The 24,669-nt window shown below is 36.7% G+C and overlaps 1 protein-coding gene across 3 annotated transcripts in view; it reads right to left on the bottom strand.

Annotated features, from left to right (window-relative positions):
* The window catches only part of PLCE1 (phospholipase C epsilon 1), a 163,799-nt gene that overhangs the window by 85,504 nt on the left and 53,626 nt on the right, over positions 1 to 24,669 (bottom strand). For all 3 annotated transcript variants that reach the window (XM_056351898.1, XM_056351897.1, XM_056351899.1), the window contains exon 3: positions 8,462 to 8,750. In XM_056351898.1, the coding sequence (XP_056207873.1) occupies positions 8,462 to 8,750 (289 nt within the window). The remainder of the gene's footprint in view (positions 1 to 8,461; positions 8,751 to 24,669) is intronic.

Raw genomic sequence — 24,669 nt, 5'->3', positions numbered from 1 at the left:
GCTTACCTCTATACACTGCTTAGGATATCCGGATCCATACAAACATGTACCCTCCTGTACCACGAGTACGGTACCTGTTCTGTCCAAAGGAGCAATTTTACAGATGAAAATATTTTTCTATTTTTTAACTTAGATGACTTACACTACTTCAATCTACTGCCTGGATCAATTACGTATCTTTTCATCTTGCAGTAGTCCACTTACTGAACCCAGAAAGAGCGGTAAAAGGAAAAGACAAATTATGCTGGCAGAGCGTAACTCTTTGTGCATACAATGTATTAAACATGTTGGATTAAAGGGAGGTTTTGATAAAATAATGTTGGCAAGGATCCTCCAAATCCTTTTCCTACTGCCCTTGCTGTGACCAACCTGGCTGCAATCAGCTCTGACCAGACAGCGCCAGGTCTGGAGACTGACCGCACTGATCTTTCCCTTCTGCCAGCTGACAGAGACAGCCATCGTAGCCAGCTCCAGTCCCGGGTGTCCCTTGGCTACAGCTGTCCTCCCAAATCTTTCTCCCCCTTTCTGTCATCTCAGCCTTGATCTATGCTTCCTGCCATGTCATTCTTAATTCTGCCCCTAACCAGGTGACCTGCACTTGTTCTTGGTTTTCCTGACCTACATCCTGGAGCCAAAAGCACCATGAAATCCTTGGTTTCCTGACTCACATCCTTGCTTCAGGCCACATTATCTACTTAAAAGTCTTGATGAATCTCCTGGATTTGGTTTCCCCTCCTACAGTGCATTGCCTGAGCCACCTTCTTACCTTAGATTCTTAGCGTGAGACACATTTCATCTTTCCAGGTCTTAATCTCAGCTCATTTGGTTTTATCCCTCACTCTAGATGGTCTTAACCTTTGAGTCCAAACACATTCACACCAGCTAAATCACGCTGGCCTTCCCAAATCTGTGTACATAAAGCTCATTATCACCCATGACTCTGACATATAGCCATCAGACAACAGCCCCAACTTCACAGATCCTGGAATTTCCCCGGTATTATAACAGTAAGCTTTATGCAAAGAGTACAAGAAACAGAAGTGGAAAAAGCCACAGAGTCTTAGGTCCTGTTTGCTGCCCTATTTTTGCTGATGACAAAATCTGATTGCAGAAAGAGGGTAATCTCTGAATACTGAGGGATGAATGAAGTCGGTTTTCTTACAATCAATACAGTCTGCCTCCATGTTCACAATCCATCAGTTTCCTTCTGTTCTCGGTCCAAAACTGCTGCAAGTTCTGAGTGAGCTATCTCTGGAAGATGAACAACAGCTATCAGGGATGTAGCCTGATTTATATCACTTAAGAAAGCAGCAACAGACTTGAATGGCTTTGAAAGATGCCAAAGTTAAAAGAATACTGATCCCAAATGTTTGCAGTCTGCTCCATCCTCACATACATCCTTTTACTTCCCTTTTGTTTTTCTTAGATTACAAAGCTACAGAAGTTATCCGGGGCAGGGGCAGAGCTGGGGAGCAGAGTGACAGGGAGTGAAGGGTACAAGTTTCTTTCCAACAATGGTTCTGGATACAGGTATCAAACACAAAGCACATTTTCACATACTCTAGTTCCATCTTTAATATTAGAGAAGGCCCAACATTTTTTTTTTCACTTTCTGCATAAAAATGTCAACACCACATGAACTGTGACAATGACCCTGTTTCCAAAATATTATTCCAGTGAAAGTTCTGGCCTGTTCACAAAAATGAACAAACTTCTGTAACGATCAGTTTGTAAGAAGCAGAACAGGCTTAGAAGCAGGATTTCCCTTCTATGGGAAGAAATCTGGTTTCAATCCAAATCCCACTGAAAGACATTCTCAAAACTTCTTACTAACCAGAAATTCAGAGTTACATACAGAGGTGCTAAGAGAGTGCAGCTGAAATGTCTTCAGTGTTCATACGTGAAAATTACGTTCTCTGTAGTAACAAAGATGCTGACAAGGACGTAACTGTCACCGACCAGCTCTGGGAACTCCAGGCATCTGTGGTTCCCGGGAGCCCATTCTCAGACTGCCCTTGTGCTACCGGGACTAGAGTCACAGCTCCTCAGTTGGGAGCCTGACAGCTCTGTGAGCCATCTGAGAGCAGGGCTTTGCAGGCTCACTGCTCCAGACCCAAGAGACGAGTCTCCTACAGAGCAGCCCTACATGAATTTTTTAAAACTCTCAGTCCCAGATCCACGTGACTGGGAACTCTGCCTTTGAAGGTCTGGTATGTTTGGAAGCCTTCTCTGAAACTAACAACACTGGCAGCTGATCTGCCCACAAGACCATCCCAGCCCTGGGGACTCGGAGCATTTAGGGTCCTTAGCTACCAAACAAAACCTTAGAACAGTATTTCCTGGAGTTGGTCTACTTATGACTGCAAGGTTCATTACTCAGGTCACTAAACAACTCCTGAAGGATTGAACACGAAGAACTCAGTGTGCTTAGTGCTATGGAGATCTAAAACCAGGAGGCTACTCGAGCATTAGGGACTCTCTGTTTGCAGTATCCCTATTTTCAGGACAGATATTACATAAACCCCCTAACTACAGAGAGTATAAAGGGTTTGAGAAGTCTTCCTTTTAAATCATGAAGGGCACTCCCCATCACAGTAACGGGCTCCTCTTTAAACAGATTGTGCAAGAAAGTACTGAACGTTATCTCCAGGAATTTTGAAACATTTTGAAAGAAAAGTAGTGGAATGTTGTCTGTTCCAGAAGAGGTCCTCCAAATATAAATCCAACAGCCCTTGAGATCTTGTCAAGACTGGCTGATAGAGACTGGTTTTAATAAACAAATTCACTTCCACTTCTGAAGCCTTTTAAGAACTGTCTTGGAAATCATTCCAAGTGCAGTAATAGTTACTCTAGAGTTGACAAGCATCTAAACTGTGTCCACAGTTTCATGTCTGTACTGAAGCTTAACTTGTATCAAAGCTGAGGAATGGTCTTACCGAGCGGAAGATACACAACTACTTGACATGAACCTTGCTATCGTGTTACATGTCTTTGGCACAAGACTTGAATATACTGCAATGCAATCTGTACTGCCCCTTAAAGCAATTCAGAAATCACGAAGTGTGGAATTCAATAGTCCACTCACTCTGTATCTCCTGTGCATCAGCCTTCTACTGCTTTCAGACCGAACTTAAGTTATTGGTCTGAGCTGCAACTTTCAAATGGTTTGTGACTTTCTTACCAGAAAAATTTAATTCTCTCTCCTACCGGTGTACTAGTGATCAGCACAGGTGAGCAAACTAAATTTAACATTTTTTTTAAGTGGTAAGAGAAAAGGAAGAGTTTCAAGCACTTTCCCCGAGAGCCTCTGACCTCTATAAAAAGCATCTGTTCCCATTCTGAATAGTAAAGGTCCAAACACCATGTTCCATGTGCTACTGTGAAGGCTTCAGTGACTAGATGAGAGGGTAGGAGAAGGGTGTTGTGTTCTGCTGGCTGTTTTAACTGTTCCTAATTTGGAACAGAAAAAACAATGCTTATTTATAAAAATGTTTTAAAAGCCAGTAAATTGAAGCCTACAATCTTATGTTTACTTGCAAGATAGCTCATTTAAACTAAATCTTGTTTCATATACATTATCAAAAGACCTTTTTCTTCAAATCATTTGTCACTGGTAGAGTAAGATGCATAAAAAAACCCCTTCCTACTCCCCAACATTTTACAAAATAAAACTAGAATTACCTAGATAATCCATATTTTTCTATCAAATAAAAATAGAATTATTTTTAAATATATTTGCATAATACCTTAAACTAAATGACAATGCATACAGGCATTAAAGACTAAAGTATTCATCACATCATGTTTTAAACACAATTGTCTTATGCCCATGTTACAGGTAAACATTTTGATGAAGTCCTATTAACTCACTGAACTGAAATACATAATACAAATACAGGTATCTAAGGTAATTCAGAGATCTCTAACTCAGGACATGATTTATGACAAAATAAAGCATTCCGCAGCAATACTAGGTCAAGGTGACTTCACCCCTTATTATTCCCCTATTTTACAGGATTTTTTTTTGAAATTACATCAGTTTCAAGGAACAAGAAACCAGGAAGAAGAGAGAGGTCATAAATTGGATGCTGGCGTTGCCACTTACCATCAGTTCAGAGTCTCAGATGTGTTAACTTTTACTCTAATATGCAAGAAAATTTGCATTGTCTAACACTAAGCAGTAACATGCAATACAGCAAGTCTTCAAGGGCACCTTTATGTTGTGCATCTTTAAAAGGTAAAGATCTGTTGAAATGGATCCACCAAAAAAAATATTTTACTATAATTACTTCATAATAAATCACCACTTCTATCAGCTTTTATTTACAATGGTTTTAGGTATAACAACTTTTATAGGACAGAAAGTAAGTTTGAGTTCAAATTTCTAAGTGGTAGAATGGTAACAAGATAGTTTTATTTATGCTTACATATTTTTAATGCTCATGCTTTCATTTATGCTTATATAACACTGTAAATTACTTGTGAAGACATTTTAAAATAAATAAAGTTATATAATCTTTTGTTTTCATAATGCATTCTCGTTCCACCTATGTCAGTGCCATTGGTGTTCACATTTTCATTTGCTAGTGGTTCCTTTTATTTATTTCAAATAATCAGTGTAAGAGCTGCCTTTGGGCATGTCTACCTCTGTATAGTGAAATATGGTACAATGATTCTCAAACTACCACTGTCTCAGCTACTGCCATCACCAGAAAGGGTCATATTTTGAAGGATTATTAACTGGGGCTGCCTATATTGTTTTCAAACCAACCACTACAGGGGATTTTGCTGCATCATGAGCATACTCCAGTTCAGGTCTGAATGAGTCAGCAACAGATGAAGTGTCTTTATATTGCACTTACCCTGCACAAACCACACATGTATCATTTCTTTCTGAAAGAAACTAATATCACATCATTGCTCTCCTGCCCTTCCATCAGGATCTTTATGCCTGGACCTTTGATTGTACTATGATGTCTTCCTACAAGAACAGACATGTTCTAATACAAAAATTAAAGAAATTAAATACGAAGACCTCAGAACCTATACTTGATATTCTTATGGAAGCAAGCTAACACTTGAAAATCCATCCTGTCACAGCTTGTGAAACACTGTAACAAGAAACATCTGCTATTCTTGATCAAAATAGTAAAAACTAAATCAGAGAAGAGGTTCTCCGTCCATTCTTCAGCAGGCTGAGCAACATGCAGAAACCCACCCTAAAAATACATAATGCTAATTTCCTGCTGCTGATACTAACTCAGGGCAGCGCACAGCACTGAAATTGCTACATGGGCACTAAAAATCTCTGACTGTCAAAGCAAATCCTTATTTTCATCTCCCTGGTCTCTCTGCAAACTGTGACACACTGAACTGCGATATACTGCTACCTTGTCTGAAAAAGGTTGGGGGGACCCTGATGAAATGCACAACAGTTTGAACTGTTTCTGGGCTACAAACCACAAGTGCTGATGGAAATACCACCTTCGCTATTGTACGGTTTTCGCTGGATCAGAGTTAATCTGCTTCATAGTAGCTCACATGGTGCTGTGATTTGGATTTGTGCTGGAAACAGCGTTGATAACACAGGGATGTTCTAGTTATTGCTGGATAGTGCTTACACAGCATCAGGCCTTTTCTGTTTCTCACGCTGCCCCTTCAAGCAAGTAGGCTGGGGGTGCACGTAAGTTGAGAGGGGACACAGACAGGAGAGCTGACCCCAACTGACTGGAGGGATATCCCATACCATATGAAATTGTGCTCAGCAATAGAAGCTGGGGGGAAAAGGAAGAAGGGTGTACATTCAGAGTGATGGTGTTTTGTCTTCCCAAGCGACCACTATGCATGATGAAGCCCTGCTTTCCTGGAAAGGGCTAAGCATCTGCCTGACAATAGGAAGCAGTGAATTAATTCTTTATTTTGCTTTGCTTGCACATGCGGCTTTTGCTTTATCTATTCAACTGTCTTCATCTCAATCAATAAATATTCACATGTACCCTTCTGATTCTCTCCTCCATCCCACTGTGAGGGCAGTAAGTGAGCAGCAGAGAGGTGCTTAGCTGTCCACCAGGGTTAAACCACAACAATCGTTAAATCACACCAGGATTCATATGTTCCCCTTTCAACTCCTCCAAACAACTACTGAATTAAGTGTTCCAATGACATGCTGTATCCCGTGATAAATCCTCCATTGCATTTGAAAACAGAGTTGTTACAATGTTGATTAAAAGTTCTTAGGTTTAGATGAGATTAGCTTATGGTTGAAGTTAAATCCAGAGTAAGACAGGATGCAGGACAGATGAAAATAACCTTTTTATCAATCTGCATGGACAGGACCATTTTCTTTCTTAAAAGGTACACACCCAGGAATGATAGCCGCAGCTCTGAATTCAGAATACTGCTGGGTTCCTTGCTAATGCTAATTTCTCAGTTAATAACATCACCCAGAGAAGACTGTCTTACCGATACCTCTGTCATTTCTTAGATATATTAAATCACAGTGATATGCCTGAACATGAACCTTCCACATCCAGGAAACTTCAATATCTTAAAGCTGCAGCACATCTCTTCCGCTAACAGAGATCACTATGATAAATCATACCTAGACCACTACAGCAAATCAAATCTCTACTTTCTACACAGATTGCCTGTGGAATTGCAAATCGAGTTCAAAATCTTGGACTTTCCTTTAAGGTCTCACATTCTTGGGCTCAGAATCCAAAACCAGAAGCATAAACCATATAATACAGGCACCACAGAGATCCCCAAACTGGTGCAAAGTGTGCTGGTACACAGAGCAGACATGCAGTCACTAGCTCAGGCTCTATAAAAAGATACAGCCACACCAGTACGTCAGTGAGCCTGAGCCAGTTACTGCTGCTGCTTTCAGTTTGAGAACTCAGTTGGAGCCTGCAGCTCTACAGTGACAGTTGCCAACTGGGCTTTTTGGGCAGTGCAGCAACGCACCCCATGGGAGGCTGACATTTGTACTCAGGGGAAAGAGCATCCGTAGAGTCTTGATCAGGTCTGAAGCATCAAAACCCAGTGCTCTCTTCTCCCACTGTAGGAAGAAGGTCCACCACACTGCACCCCCAAGTACACAACCTGGTTCTTTTAACCTTGCTTTCCAGAGCTGTCGCAGGAAAGTAAGTTTATTCTTCTAAAGCACTCATCTCCCCAGAACAAATGAAACCCAAACAAATAAAAGGAAAAACCCTACCAAAACAGGACACTGTACTGTACATACCTGTCTCTCACAGAGGATGAGAGTATGTGAACCTTAGTAATGTTGCTCAACATACTACTGAAATCCACTCAGATGCTACAGTTTGCCATCTGTATCTATTTTCTTATATTGTTTTAGTGCTTCTCTCTGCCATTTGGCTCACCTAGAGAGACTAATTAAAACTAGAAAGGGCCACTCTGGGATAAAAATAAGATAACTTGATCGGAACACAAACTATATAATTGCCTGTAAAAAAATGTCAATATCTGCACTAGTTATGGAACTGCACTGAGAATTCTGTACTGATTTTGTCATATTCCTGTAAAAGCCTGGGCAAGCCATAATATCCACATGCTTCAATTCTACAGTGGTACAACTGTGATACTGCATCCTTTTATTACAGTATATCAGATGATGATAAATCCCCAAATGCTTGAGTACTTAGAAAATATTCTAGGCATTAATTAAAAATTAATTTTAAATGCAGTTACTATTCTGTATGAAACTTTGTTCTAATGTCATGAATTAGTACCAAGAATGCCTTTGTCCTGTCTAACTTCCAAAACTGACCAAACCAAATCACATAACAGTAATCTTATTGCATACGAAGACAATCAACATGGAAAGTTAGAATGTAACACCCATCCTCCAATAGGAATTTTCCACATAGACACCACCTACATTATCTGAAATGATCTAAGACTAGAAAAATGTTGGATCCGGGAAAAGACCAGCAATAAATCAGTAATGAACTGTAGGTATTTACCACACAGTGCTATGCTGACAGCTAGTTGTATAATGACAACAATAATCACCGAGTATATACTCCTTTCTCATGTCCTGAACCAAGTCACCCATGAGCTGGAGCACTTAGTAAATGAGAAATACTATACGAAGAAACACCCTAACAACAACGGCTTAGGCATTAACTTTGGATGCAGACAGGAAAGTTTCTAAAAAAAAACAAACAAAAAACCAAAAAAAAACCCACAAAAAGGTCTCTGCTTTGTAATAAGAATCTTTCCGGTTTTGCATGCATTTTTACTTTATTAAACATAGCTAGTTATTTTGACACATAATGATTGCAAAGGAAAATCTCTGAAACAATGAAAAGCTTTTTTTTATCTGTTACTTTCGTATATGAGTATATAAACTACAGAATATTACATACTATTATATATTTTGCAATACACCCTATATTTGAAGTGGACAGGGTTAAAAAAATTTAATCATTACCTTTAAGCATTGTTCTTCCAGTTGATCCTCCGAAGATATTTAAAAGACCACTTCTTGCTCCTAAGGATGTAGTTGCTTCTAGTAAAGCACCAGTTATATAGTTAGAGAGTGCAGTCCTCTGTAAAGTGGCACGATATTGACAGTAAGCACCTGTTACACATGGTTTTACACAAAACCCATCACCTCTGCATATACAGTCTGTTTCAAATGTTGGGAGCTTTCTCAGAAGATGAGGAAAATATTCAAAAATATCTTCTGCTCCTTCTTCTCCTCTCACTGCACTGAAGATCTGCGAAGAATGCAAAAGCATGAATTATTAGTTCACTTCCTTAAGATAATAAACTGAACATCAAAAAATTCCAAACTAGCATGACTTCTTGTAAAGTTCAACAGCTTCTGCAAATAGGCACTTTTAGAACACTGCATTTATGCATTAAACCTGAAATACCTCTGAACCCAAAACTGATTTGTAAAGATTTTGAGTCAGGTTCCCAAACAGGCTATTTAAATAAGATGGCATTCTGGCTTTCAATGCATGGTTAAAGGCATTTTAATGAAAACCAGTTCTAAGGATCACCATTAGACACACACACACAAAAAAAAACCAAACACCAAACAACACACACACCAAAAAACCCCCACAAAACCAAAAAACCCAACAAACCCCAAACAGCTAAATCAATATATCTGGTCAACATTTAAAATAAAGAATATACACAGAATTATTTATAAGACTATTAAATCTATTGTAGTTCCACTAAAGTCTTATGAGTATCAGTAGCAGAAAAACAGATCTGCTCAGGGTTTGCAGTTTTTCTTGCTGAGTGGGGAGAGTTTTTGCAAACAGAAATGGTTTTAATCACTGTGAGCAATCTTTCAAAACGTTCCGGTGTCACGTTCATTGCATTACTTCCAGCCTACGCACAGGTCCTCTATCTAATATTGGTTTAGTACTCTTTTTCCAATATTTGTGCTAACACACTAATGAACTTGAGTCTGTGGCTTAGCAACTAAGTAATGTTTGCTTATTTAAAAGAGTCTAATGATCAAAGCAAGAATCTGGAAGAAATCTTTTCCTTTAGTATACAAGGAGAGACTTGATTCTTTGCATTCTTGTACGCTGACTTACTGATTGACATTAATAATTTGTTTCAGTGATCTGTTCTTTGTAATTACAAAGTGTAAACTTCCAAACTAAAAATTAATATAGGAAAGGTCATTATAACTGTTACCAGGACAGGTGCTGAGACCATTTTCATGGGGTTGTAGATGTGCACAAGAAATGAACTGATGGCTTAACGATTAATGGTCTGTTTCTAGTTGCCATCCTTCCCCACATATAAACAGAATACAGCTATCCATCAACACCGCATTCAGTCCTACAATGCAAGCACATGTGCTCAGTCAAACGGTAAGAAACTCTTTGGACAGTCTGTGCATGGCACATCTCAGAGGCATAAGCCCCCTCACCACAGGACACACACATGCCCAACCATGTAACCAAGGTGAGAACCTGCTCCCAGCAAGAACAGGGATCTGCACACACATCCACTTCTGCCCTAAGACCTGCATTTACCCTGCCATGTAAGTGAGGAGGGTTCAAATGCCCTGCTCCTACAAGGTATCTGACCCTCTACAAACAGAATTTGTGAATGATGATGCAATTGCTTCATCCAGGTAAGGAAACTGAGAATGGCAGTGATTTGATTCAGCTACTAAATTCAAAATTTGGCACATTTTTTACTTCTTATTTATTTTTTGCCATTAACCAGAAAATCAAAACCAATGTGGTATTTATTAAAGAATGTGTTTCTTATCTTAGCTTTATTTTTTGTATTAACAATTTCTTGGGAAAAACAGTATAAATCAGCTAGTAATGTAATGTAATTCAATGATTTGAAAAAGAGTACTTATTTATTAACATTAAAAAATCTTTCACATGCTGACTGACTTTTATAACTTGAGTCCATTAGAAATATGGCTTCTATGATACTTTACACAGTGAAATGCTGTGGTATCTATCTCCCCTATCCCTGCCTCCCAAAGTTCCCAAAATTAAGGCTTCTAGAATACTAAGCCTTTACTTCAGCCTCTTGTTTTCTTTGGTATACAACAGTTTTATGGACTCTTAAGACTCTCAGTGAGCACACTGCTCACGTCCACTATTATTCAGGTCGAAAATGCACGCTTAGATCATGTGTTACCTGGATAGGATACGTGCATACCTTTTAATCAGCTAAGTGTCTGCAAGGACACACCTTTCCAAAAGGTGTACTGTAAAACAGTGAACGTGCCTTATGCATGACTGTGTCACACACAGCAGACATAATTAGTCTTTCTAGCCTGTTTAAAAAAATATTTAGTTAATGAAAATAATTTAACTTCTCAAAACTGCAGTTACCTTCCAAAATATTTTTTAAATTGGGTTCTGCAACTTATAAAGGCATGTTCTGTTGCCTACACAACTAAAATTTCTTTCAGCTGCCAAACCAAAGAAATCATTTGTTGACAGAAATAGGCGACAGTGTTTTGCTGGAGAGATTATACATAGAATAATGGTGTTAATCTCTTTTGTATAAAGTAGACTTCAGGGCACTAGCTGTCTCCAAAGGCTGCGCTTCACGTAACATTTTCAAATACTATTTGGTTTTATGTGTTAAAGCTCTGAACCTGTTATTCTGCTGCCCTCAGATGAAGTTACAAAAAATACAGACTTACAATGTGTATACTTATCAGCCACTGAAAAGAATTGTAACAATCAGAACAGGAACACATTCCTTAGGTAACGGATAGGGGAAATCACCTTTCAGTGAGACGCCACCAGACAATTGGTGAAACTTGATTTTGCCTGGGAGACAAAAAGCTGATTGCAAGCCAGGTCTTACAGTTCATCCTGGCAGATCCAGTTATATTGATCTACATCACTACCAAAGAATGATTACTGTAACTAAAAATGCATCTGAACCAAAAGAAAAAAAAAGAAAAAAAAAAAGAAAAAAAAAAGAGTAAAATGCAACACTAAACTGACAGCTACCTGTCAAAAAACAATGATTCACAAGGGTGTATTGCTTCTCATTCACTTTTGCTTTCTATATCAAATTGAAGATTTCAATGATGTGGTGTTACCTCACATACTAGATACTGAGCAGTAACTCTCAAGAAATTGACGACAGTATCTGGATCTAAAAGTGTTACAATATTAACCATACTTCAAATTTATTTTCAAGTAGTGTGAAGAACTGATGCTTACAAGGAGGAGTTTAGGGTGAACTTTCTTATTTACACCACTGTAATGAGCACACATGTAAATGGTAAAATTTACATGCAATTATAGTACCTCAGTATTTACTTTAGACAGTAAAAGCACACATACTAATACTTTTGTTTCTTTTTTTCCCCACGATACTTCTAAAGTAAGAAATGAGCTGAAACAGGTAACTCCATATATGAATACACCAGTACCCCAATGAAGTATACTATGGCTTTGATAGATTTTTACTTTCTTTTATTTTTTCTAATGAGATTTTAATGGTAAGTAAAAAGAAATTAAAAATTACTTGCAACAGAAAGTTTTCCAGATTATTACAGAAGAAAAACACGTCCTCCAACTCAAAAATTAAAATTAGCATTAAAGATTAAATTCAGGCAAAATTCCATCCTTGTAGTTTTACAATCAAATCCATATTTGGAAAATAAATTGAAACAAAACAGATTTTTCGGTTCTTAATAACATATGCAATAAATCATCAAAACTTTTACTTTAAAAAAAACCTCAGTTTTGCTTCTAGTAACTTGAAATGGTACATGCAAGTTAACTTATTGATAACCTTCAGGCAATAAAACCTTCTTACAGTGACAACAGACATATTTTGTTAAGATATTCCTTAAAAATAACTGTAAGAACAAGTAACTCATGCTGGCCTTGAAATTATTCCGCATTTTTCTCTTACAATCATCTCTTCTTCTGTTTAATCATCACTACAATTGCGAATTGCATTGTGACATTTTCTCCACACACGCTGCTGTAGGTTTGCTACATGAAAGTGGCAGAAACCTACACATCATAGCCATTCTTTGCCCTACAGTTTATGACAGATATTCCCCAAAAATGATTCTGGACTTCATGGATGCTGCTGTACTGGAAATACTGCATAGAGCAGTTCATAAAAATAATTGTTTTGATTTCTTACTTCAAATGTCATGTATCTCTTCCTGTTTAATCTTTTGCTTCTCTTTCATATTTTTTTTTCCTGCCTCAGGTATTTAGCTTAGAACCTGGGAGCATATTATCACTTTGTCAAACATCTAGCAGCTGCTTGGCACACAGACCAAAGATTCCCATTATTAGGAATATAGCTTAATTTTTCTAACTTTATTATAAAGACTATGTGTACCCAAAAAGTTCATTGTAAAGAACAGCCACAAAAAATAATGCATATTGCTATTATGCTACAAAAATAGGCCCTAATGGGGCTTTAAAAATTCACCACATTGGTTCTAACCAGCATCTGTCCAAACTCTGTCTGAAAACCTCCACCAATCATATCCTAAATGATCAAAATGAAACAGTGGGAAGTCAGAGGTGTGTATTCATCCATATGTTTGGTTGGTACTATGCATTTTAGTCTGATTTCCTGGCTGTTTACCTATAGATTTATCTTACGGAGGGGCTGCCGACAGCCCACGTACAGCACTCCTGCAACACAGAGCCTTAATTTGTTGCATATTTTGAAAGCCTGTAAGACAGAATGGTACACTAACAAACAATAACTCCCAGGACAGTAAGTCTTGAAGATCACTCAAATATCTCCTTTGAAAACACAAAAGTTTTACAGAACACACAAGCCTAAACACAATTAATAACATCACAGGAAATGCTGCTCTTTCCATACTTGTTCTGTTCCAAAAAAATAATTCAGTAAAATGAGTAAATTCTGATGGTGATTATTCATTTTGGCACTGCTGGAAAACCCTCATTAATATCAAGCAAACGAAGCTAACAGTGATCTCTTGGATGTCATCATCAAGGACTGTTTCAATTGCTTTTACCTGCATTCATTCCACATAAGTGGAATTAAATTATCTATGACATGGAATACAAGAGCATTCTGCTATGAAAAAAGCACTTTGGGCAGAAAGAAAGGAGTATGTGAAGTGAATTTGGGTGGAAGGGAGCAGGGCTGAAAAAGGAAATACACTTAACCAGAATAAGAATTTGCTCAGAACAAACAAATCAGGCATTAATGCACAGTTAGTCAATAATTCAGTTTTAGGTCTTCCAAAATGGCACTCCAACATCACACTTCAGAGCATTTATTTAATCAAATCAAAAAAAGAGGTGATGCCGATAGTCACATCATTTTCTGAAAGATCTTGGATTTTCTTAGATTCATCTTATTCAAGTTATGACCATACCCATGCTGATTAACCCATGACGCTTCAAGTTCATTGCTAAACTAAAAATGCAGAATAGATTGAGAGATGCATTTTACTAAAGATGTTGCCTACCTAGAGCCAGCACTTGTCACTGGCCAGTTTCTTCTAAGGACACTGTGGGGTCGGGGTTTTTTTCTAAAAACAAAAATGAAAGAACATTCTCCTACTACTCCTTACTGATATTATCTTTTGAAAAATTGGTATTATTTTAGTAGTGGAAATAAACAAATTTCCTAATTAAATTTCTATTAATAAATTACATTTCCCAACATTCTTACCTGAAAAACTGTTTATCTAATTAATTTCAAAATACCACCCAATATTAGTCTGTCTAACCAAGAGTGAGGCCATAGCCCAAGGAACACTTCTCTTAGCTACAAACCCAAAAGCCATTTGGGACATTATTATTTTTAACATTTATCCTTTGATCTAGTTCACCATGAGAGAACCAGTCACTTAATTAGTCTCTGAAGAATGATAAATTGCTAACCACTTGATTTTCAAAGATGTCAGAACAAATAAGTGTCAGTTGGAATCTGCAGAAATGCTGAAAATCAGACCAATCTATGAAGAAAGGTCTGCCATTTAATTGCCATCTGGCAATTTAAAATCAGGTCATGTGAACTCATACAGATTTCTAAGCCAATACAGAATAATTAATGACTTTGTTTTTAATCTACTTCGTATTTTCAAAAATAATTCCTGCTGTGGAAAAATAAAAATTGTAATGATACTATTTTGTACAGTCAATTCTCCACTTTTAATTTACAATTATCTAGTCTGAGTAAACAGTACAGGTACAAAGACACTTGGACAGTGCTCTTAACGCCTGCTCCAGAAAAGCACTGCAGCTTTCCAACCTAAGATAGCTCCAAACAAATTATCGGTTTCTCAGCACTGTTTGCCAGAGAACCCATTTCTGAGAAAGCTTACTTGTTTGTGAATGCTTATTGCTTACAGCACTACAGAATCTAGTTACAGTGCTTCCTCCATCAGCTTCCTCTCTCTGCTCTCACAAAGCTCAGGCATCTCTGGAGAGAAATTCACCGCAAAATCTGTTTAAGGTGGCAGCAAGAAATCAGAGTCTGTATGGATGGATCTTTGCAATGTCAAGGGAAAAATACTCTTTTAATAAAAGAAAACTTTAGAAGTTACAGCAAAAATGGCTGTATCCTATTTCTATCACTACTGCTAAAATTACCAATCAAAATTTTGAAAAATATTTTAATTAAATTGCAAGAAAAAGATGAAAGACATGCCTGAAAGAAAAAATATTTAATATTGAACAGCAAGTTAACACACACCTCAAACTTCCCCTGCAAGAAGTCACATCTTTGGCAAAGTTAAGAATATACACAGGCACGTTTCTTTCAAACAAATTGATAAATCCACCATATTTTTTGACGATTTTACACCATCTGTTTCAAGACAGAAGTGAATCTGTTTCAAGACAGAAGCTTCATGTTATTATGCATGGTATGGATTCCAAGGGTTCCAGTTACAAAATTATGTTTAAAAAAATAAAGAAAATAACAGCAAGAGAGACTGGAGGTGACCAGGTATTGGGTTTAAACATGTATCACTGCAAATAGTCTGCACCAAAAAAAAAAAAAATTCAAAGATTGACCATCCCTACAAAACTTTCAAAGAAGACAGACAATGGGGTGCCACAAGTTTAGTATGTATACTTTTCCAGTTTTCAGGAAGATGAAAATCTTTAATTCATGCCCTAAAATATGAATTTGTTGTAACAATTTCCAATTACATATCAGTGATAAGAACTGAAATACATTAAACACTGAATGGATTTTCCATTATGTCTAGAACAGTGCACATAGCTGTCTTTCTATCATGTACTTAAAATTCTTGAGATGACGTGCCAGAGCCCCACATCTCAAACGGTTATGCAGGTTGTTCATAGCTAAAGGATGTTACTGTGTTTGACAGATGATGCTGTGAACAGCAGAAAAGTCTGCTCTGTCAGGATTATTTCTTAGCTCTGTTCACTTGTTGATACGTCTTTTTGACATTAACAATAGGTGTTAATAGGTGTAAACAGGTGAAGCCTTCAGAAACTCTTTTGAGAAACTGAGCTAATTTCAGGCTTTTTTTTTTTTAATTTATTCCATTCCTGACTTACTGTTCAAGATGAAGTGAATAATGACAGTCATCCACAAGCTTTAGTACATTGTACTTTCACTCAAATTTGTGTGAGATTCACTACCTATCCCAAGCTTCTCTGATTTCTTGTTTGACATGACACTGCAGAGTTTCTTCCTAGGTGCGCTGTAGCAAATGTGGACACAGCTATCTGGAAGCAACTGCAGCTTTGGAAGTTGAGGTCAAATTCAAAAATTCCCACGAATCCTCTCCCAGCATCTCATGATCTATCTTTTTTGGCTAACAGGCAACATTCTTAAAGTATTAACAACCATCCCAGATTAAAACAAAACAAAACAAAACAAAGGGTTACATATCATGATACCCTTCATTCTCAACAGTTTTTGGAGATGTATTTGAATGTCACCCTTCAGCTGGCTCTGTAAGCCAATGACTGCCCTGCAAAGCAGAACTGACAGCAGTTTCATTAATGGCACTTGCCATCTAGCCTGCCTACGGCTTTACCAACAGGAGTCATCATCTGAAGGAACTTCTGCTGAAACAAGAGTTATTTGGTGCATGTTTGCATTTGTGTTCAAGAAATAGCAGTAAAAGACTGTTTTGGCAGTGTGACATGGTCACCATCTCCTACAGTATGTCAGGATGACAAATAGCCTCGGAAAAATCTATATGTAGGTGATAAATACAACAGCAGTAGCAAACCATCAGCAAGAAAGCTGGAGCTATAAACACACATTTGCAGTGAAATATATGTAATTGTGCAAAGACTGTTCAGAACATTAGGGGTTAACAGCATTCTCTACATCTTAAATTTGCTCACATCTTGCTCTATGTATTTTCACATGGTGCTTAGAGTATCTTTACTGCTGAGATGCTACTTTTCGTAATGTTCCTTAAATGTTTTGAAATGTTCCTTAAAATATCCCTAGTCTGCTGAAAGGCTGGATTGTATTTGAAAAAATGCCTAGAAAATAAAGAGAATACAGTGCGCCAAGGTACAATCTGAAACACACCTCATAACATGCTAGGAATACTGTTGTCTTGGGAGGTGTGGGGAGAAAGCCTTGCTCAAAATACATGCACACAGTAATCAAGATTGCTGCAATTCTGCCCAGTACTTGACAAATGCAGTTATTTACTATAGGGTGGTTCAGGTATGTTCAGGATGGCGTGGTTCACAGGTGGCATTTGTCTTGGCCACTATAAAGAAGAAAACCAGGAACTAGTTTGAGAATACAAGAAATGAAAACGTTTGTTTACTGCAGCAGCAGACCAGTCAGGAAAGACAAAGAAGATTTCTGAGCAGATAGCTGAGGCAGAAATAACTTAATTGTCACTGCATTGAGGATGCTTTGAATGCAGTCAGCAGAACGAATGGGTACAAGAGGAAAGAAAGGAAGTACAATAAAATGGTGGGTGGGTGCGTTTGCATTGTGTGCATTTTTTTCAATGCATTTGACAAGATTGTGATTTTTAAAGAAGATCTCTGCTTGCATGATTTACTATCGCAGGCAGTGAGTAAAAGGAGCAAACAGCATATGTTATGCCCTTGCTGCCCAGAAACTGGGGAAGGGGGGCAGGGCAGGACAGGGACAACAACGCTAAGATTCAGGCTAGCACATACTATCACTTTCCCCTTACAACAGGAATAAATCTACTGAGTCAAAAGGAAGTTGCCCTCCCCGGTACAAGGTGTGTATGACTGGCAGATGAGATGCATGCAGCGGAGTCAGTCCAGTCCACTTACACATCTGAAGGAAAAACACACCACAGAAAAGGAATAATGGTCTTCAGGCATCTCTGTCGTAGGAGTCAACGCTTGTTCTAGCACACTCATGACAAACTCCAATTCACTCACAGCTTTTCTAATAACGTCTAGTGTCACATTCACTGTGGGAGGCACAGATGTTTTCCTTTCTTTTCTGTAAATGAGCTTCAGGTTCTAATAATTTAGATAAAACACTGCAGTGACCTGTCCCCTTTGGTCACCCTTCCAGCAACTGTCTCATCAATATCCTTGTTGCAATATCTCTTCTCAAAGGTTTCTGAAACTTTCCCGCTCTCTTCAGTGATGAAGAAGATGTGCGTCTTTACAGTGCCAGGACAGAGCACAAGACAGAGTCCCATGCTACAGAGCAATAATGCTCACTTGTGCAACAGCAATTTTTTCAGTGTATCAGATTTTACACAGTAAGTCGTAATGGGGCAACATGGCACAAAGCAGCAGAGGACACCCAGGAAAACAGATTAATTCACCCTGGTAACGCAGGGAGCAGCATCGATGGCAGCTGGAAGATTGCCAAAAGAGCGAACAAGCACAGATGTGCCCAAATATTAATATTCATTAACCCATGTTCTGTGAACTTTCTACAGCTTCAGTTGCAATTACAGAATGTGCATTACCTCATCAGCCAATATTTCAAATTAATTGCATCCTGTTAAGAATGAGATCATTTCAAGGAGCAGAAATTGAATTTAATGAGGATCAAACTGTCTCGCAGAGGCAATCCTTAAATGTAACTCAACACTCTCCAGAAATTATATGAACCATCCCCATTCAATTCTGGTATATGACCAATGTCTTCAGTAGGGAAAACTTTTCATTTGTGGTGATAACAAAATGATGATACAGTTTTAAAAAACCAAATACATTTGAGAGTTGGATTGACTTATGACCAGAAATAGTAACAGCAGGCCCAAACTTTCAATAAGTCATCATTTTTATTTTTGATAAAACTTGGCTGCTATTACTTACTAATTTCCCATTTCTGTAAGGTAACAGTACTCATTATTGTAACAGCCGTTACCAAAGGAAAGCTAGACTTCACAGATCTGGAAAACAGAAAAAGCAGTGTGATATAAATTTACCACAGCATCTCCATCCCCATTAAGTCCTGCTCTTAAAGAATTGTCAGTCCAGTGGAGAAGGAGTAGTAAAACAGTGCTTGTTACTTCTCATGGCAGGAAATACACTTCAGATCCAAAAAACTACTAAGAAGAATCATCTTAAGATATAAAATGGAGGCCGACAAAAGACACCATTTAAGTGTCATTTGCAAGACTGTTCAAAACTACTTGAAATTTTGTTTTCATTAAGGAGAAAATGAAAGGATGACACCAAACGCTACATAGATGCTCTTCACATCACTTTTCAGGAACGTGACACAATGCCCTTGCCAGTGAGAGAGACTTCTGTAATCTTACCCAGAAAAGGCCAAAAATATCACTTTCTGGTCAGCCAGGTCAGCTATTTATATTTCTGTTGGCACAAAATTGTATGCAAAGATTTTTTTTCTTATTAGTTGTCATCTGATTACTAAGTTCTCATTAACTTCTTCAGTTTAAATCCTACATTTTCTAGTACTTAACAGAAATTTAGCTCAGAATACTAAGTTAACCGTTCTGCTCTTGTCAATTCTTCATGCAGTCAGTACTCATATTTTCTAAATGACTGCTTATTCACTTCCTCCAAACTTTTATCAACAAATTAATTTATGAATCATTTATTTAGTCACTAAGACAGCATATTAAATATACTCTACCTAAACATCTGTATTATTTCAACTTCATTCTAAAAGTAACTACCTGTTCTAAACATAACTACTAGGCTAATACACACCTTTATTTACTGAGAAGACAGGAGTTTTATTAGTCTGATGTGGGTCACATTCTTGAACACTAACCACATGGATTGGAATTTCTTGAGTTACCAGCTTTCAAAATGGTCTGCTGAGTTTTTAACATAAAAGTATATGCTCCACACATACTTTTATTCTATAATTGTATTAAAATTTAATATATATTTTAATAATTACTTTTGATACCTCTTACTGACGAAAACCAGAAATGTTCTATTCATATAAAATTTCTCAGGTATAATATAAAAAGTGCTTAAAACAAGAAAAAGACTATCAGGTTGACTTTTCAATAGAGGATAGAAGTTTTACTGTAGCTAAGTACATTATCTAAATTAGACAGTAATTAGAATTAAAACTCCATGTCAGAAAGCAGACCGAAATAATTCACAAACCACTCAGATGTTAGAATATTAAATGCACCATGATTGAATAATTTCAATTCAAAAGAGATACACATTTTCATTCTAAATGTCACCTTTCATTGTATGACTGTGGAACATCAAACTGTAATGGGATGCTACTATTACAATGGATTTCTGATCTTCCCAAATGCAAGTAAAAACCAGTAAGAAATACTAACAGAAGCCACGGAAAACTCTATTTAATATATCCTTAAAGGCTTACTTTCAAAGGTAAACATGAATTAATTATTTTAATTGGGTCATGTAAGGTTTTAAATGGGCATCATGTTCCACCTTTTTCATTTCCGAAACACTGACGTGTCAGGTGTGTTTCAAGACACATGAATGTCAAACAGTCAATGCAAAGGACCCAACAGACCCCTTCCCACATTTTTTTTTTTTTCCCTCAACTATTATTCTACATGTGCAGCAATAGTGAGTCTTAGAGGAACAAACAAAAATCCACACACATCAGATACAGCTAGAAATCTGTACGGTTTTGTATCTTATTAACAACTATAATCTTCCCATCTGAGGAAAGGCTTCCACAGAACTCATACATTTAAAAATAACTGCATCCCCACACATGTGAATTGATTATTTAAACAACTTTGAAAGATAAGCTTAGTTGCATATTTCTGAACTAAAAATTGACAGTAAGATTTTAGGGGTGACCCACAGTACAGAAAAAAAATTAAGAGCCAGAAAAGACCATCTTAAAAACAAAGAACCAAACAGAAAACCTAAAAATTATGTCTGTCAAAGACTTATCAGTCCTTAAATGATGTTTAGTTTGTCATCCTACAATCTTACCTATTTGCCAAGGTTAGCTATAACTACTTCTACAACACTCTGGCTTTACCTGTTCTTTTAAAACATTTTAACGTGTATACTTACATAACTGATTCAGAAAGCATATAGCCTATTCCATTCCTGTGTCTCTGATATTAGAAGTCAAAAAATAACCAATGGTAAGGGTTAAAGTTCACTGCACTGGCTAATTCAGTTTTTACATAGTGCGATGTTGCATCCCTGCAACTCCTTAGAATTGCTTATGTAGGTCTCAAGCTCAGAGTAAATGTGCCAAAGCTCAAAGACAATGTACATGTAATAAAACCGTCTTCATATTTATACAATCACTATTATTATTTGCGTCAAAGAGACTCATATTGGTATTTTATTGTACCATACATTGCGGATTTATATTGAAAGGCAGATATTTCCAAATCCATCTGAAACAGTCTACAGTTTATATCTACAGCCAGAAACATAAGTATTACATAAACATAAAGTACAACAGAACCTTGCTGTATCTCTAAGTATTTTCATTTAAAACCAATTATAACTGATATTGTTGTAAAAGATCAGTAGGCATATTACTACAGCTGTAAAATTCATGCGTCGTACCCATGGCATATAGCTAACAGAAGAGCAACTTGGAGCATTTTCCTTAGCACAGGAAATCTAGTTCTCATTTTCTAATTTTGTAGACACTGAATCCATGCCTATTTGTTTGCTTGTACTTCAGCTGTTGGGTTCATAGGGTCACATGAATAATTATAAGATTATTTTGGATAGTACTTAGGGGCCAGGAAATTCTCAGAGTTTTCATGACTGAATTGTTTAATAGACTTTTAAGTCAGGCTACAGAGCATGGTTTCATGAAACAAAATAACTTTGTTCTATAGAGGCATTTTCCACTTTAAGGGTTTTTTTTTTATTACCTAGAAATAGAAAATGCACCATTCAAGTTTTGAACATTGCCCAAAGTAACAGCAGAATATTGATACTCTAATTTTTAAATTACACATTTAATCTTTACTGATAAAAAGTGAGTCTTCATTCATCACTGCTCACAATGAACATTTAATAACTATCCTAAAAAAAACCCAACCAAAACCAAAACACACCGCACAATGATAACCAAAACACAAAAAGTACTATCTTGTAAAATTTTAGAAGAAAATTTTTGGCTGAAACCTAAAGTAACACAATAATGCAGCATGGTAGAATGAAGCAATTCTACTGATGTTGGTATCCTGAACCAGTAATGTAGTACCTTCCAAACTATTTGTCTTCCCTAGTCATTAGCTGCTAAGGAAGACTATGCTGTATCTACAGAAAGTATCTAAAGTTTAGGAAAGTTTAAGATAAGGAGACAGAGTGAACAAGTAATATAGAATGGAGTGACCTAAAGAAGTAATTTCCTCTTTTGTTTCACACAGTACATTCAATTTTCACATACTACTTGTATTTGATGACAGCTTTGATAATGGATACCTAATACATACTAATAGCCATGCTAATATTAAGACAACTTTATACTAGAATAAAACTGTATTTACCGAAGTAATTGTTACTGGAAGAGTTTTTGAGTTTCATCTGAATCTGCTAAAAAGATGAAATGATGGTAAAACTATGCTTACATTAATATTGCTGAGTTTATTTTGCTGTCTCCAAATGGAGTTGTGGAAGTCAACTCCAAGATCTAAACACAGGACAATGATTTATTAATTTTATTTCCAGTTCAGTTCTACTTGCCCAAAATGCACAAAATAGATAATCTAATGTTCTGCAATTTTCAAAAGTTCCAATTCCTTCATCAGAGTTAGAAGATGGTTTTTAAAATATGCTTGCTTTAAAAGAGAGAGAATAAGAGTGAGAAAGACAGAATGGCCAAACAATGGAGTGGGAACGAGAGAGCATTAGTTCAACATTTAAATCACACTTTTCTATTGTGAACGGAGTAAATACGATTCTGCAGCACAAGAGTATATGTTCTCCTTTCTTTTCCCACTGGAGTGGAATGTCACTTGAGGCTTGATTTTCAGAATTTAAGGCATCTGGCTTAAGACCAGAAGAACAAAAATATTTTAAATTAACTTTCCTTATTCTCTGGGGATCTTTACAGACCCAGGGACTACAGTTTAGTCATCCATGAGATTTATTTTGCTTTAGCATTAGCTTCAACTACTCTTTGTATATACAACAGCTTTCTTACCAAAATTCATAGCCACTCTGTTCAGTACTATCATTTTTATAAATTGCAATTATATTACACTGAATTATATGCATAAGTGACCTATGTGTATGCTTAACCTTTCAAAATGAAGGATAAAACTTAGATTCCTATTATAAGCTTTTATTTCATACCATCACAACAGTTTTGAAAAAAACTTTTACTCATTTATCTATAGTTACACATGCCCAATTTAGGATTTTTTTTAAACTTTTTCAAAAGCTTCATCTTAGTGAGAAATAGTTCCCTTCATTAGCTTTGGGAGAGCTGAGTAGAGATTTGTTTTGAATTAACTGCACCGTTTTCACATACAAAATAAAATATTCATGCACTTGAGGGAGGAATAATTGTAGTGGATGTTTCAGTTAACTCCCGAGCAAAAATAATTATAATAGGACAGAAAAACCTTGAAAGCAGTGTATTTTTCCATGAAACTCTAGCAGTAGCATAACATTTTACTGAAGCCTCAAATGCTCTAAACTTGACAAGTAAACTCTTAAGATCTTTAGAGAGCATTTTTGTCGCAGTAGCGTTGTTCTGAGAATAAGCAGGAAGCTTTTCTATTCAAAATAGTACTACAATAAGAACTTGAGGTGGCATCAGGGAAAATAAAACATTAAAAAGTACTTTATAAAGTTTATATAGATCTACTTGATCTTTACTATAGTACAGAATAAAAGAGCAGTGATAATTTACAGACACTTGTTTTCTCAGTAACATATCAAGGACAACCTATTCCCATTGAAGGTAAAGTTTTCATACGCTTTTAATAACACAGGTTTCACCAAACCCCAAATCTACATAAATATATAAACCTATTATAATACTAGCATAGAAAAGGGCAATCCTGTGGTGGAGAAAAGAAGTAATTTCCATCTTTTAAATCTATTTAAAAATTGAGTATATTCCAAAAGTTACTCTACAAACTGTACTAATACAGTCTTCTATAACGAAACCTATGCCTATGATGCCTATGAAGATTTATCTATCAAAGACCTATGCCTATAAATGCCTATGAAGATTTATCTATCAAAGACTATATAAAAACAGAAAATGAAGCAATGATGGAACTTCAGCCGCTTATCAGAATTATAAAATCGCACCAGTTTAGTATTATTAAAGTAGCTAATACAAAAATGACACCAATTAATTTTGAGAGAGGCCATGATTAATAGCGAATAAGGAGTAAAGACAGCAACAAATACTATTCCATAAACTAAGTTAAGATGGTTTTGATAACTCTGCACCCTCAATACGTACCGGACAAAGGTCTGACTGTAGTTTAACATTTTAGTGTAGTCATTCTTTTATCTCCTAACTGGCTACCTCTGTATTTACTTTCTTCATGGGGTGTTACTCCTCCAGACTTACTCGTACATCAGAAAAAGCCCATATTCACATTCATGCTACTTATCAATATGGTCATTTAATAATATGCTGTATCTGTATAACCCACAGCTCACCTTTTTTATCACTGTGTACACACTTTAAAACAGAAATTTTATCTTCCTATACATTTATTCGGCTCCTGGGAAAGTAAGACCCACAGCCTAATGCTGCCAGACATTATCACAGTGTTATGTGACTTTTAAC

This window comes from Falco biarmicus, chromosome 9, assembly GCF_023638135.1.
Source record: "Falco biarmicus isolate bFalBia1 chromosome 9, bFalBia1.pri, whole genome shotgun sequence".
In the NCBI taxonomy this organism is placed as follows: Eukaryota; Metazoa; Chordata; class Aves; order Falconiformes; family Falconidae; genus Falco; species Falco biarmicus.
Note: the sequence above shows the minus strand (reverse complement) of the source record. Positions and strands in the feature narration are given on the sequence as shown.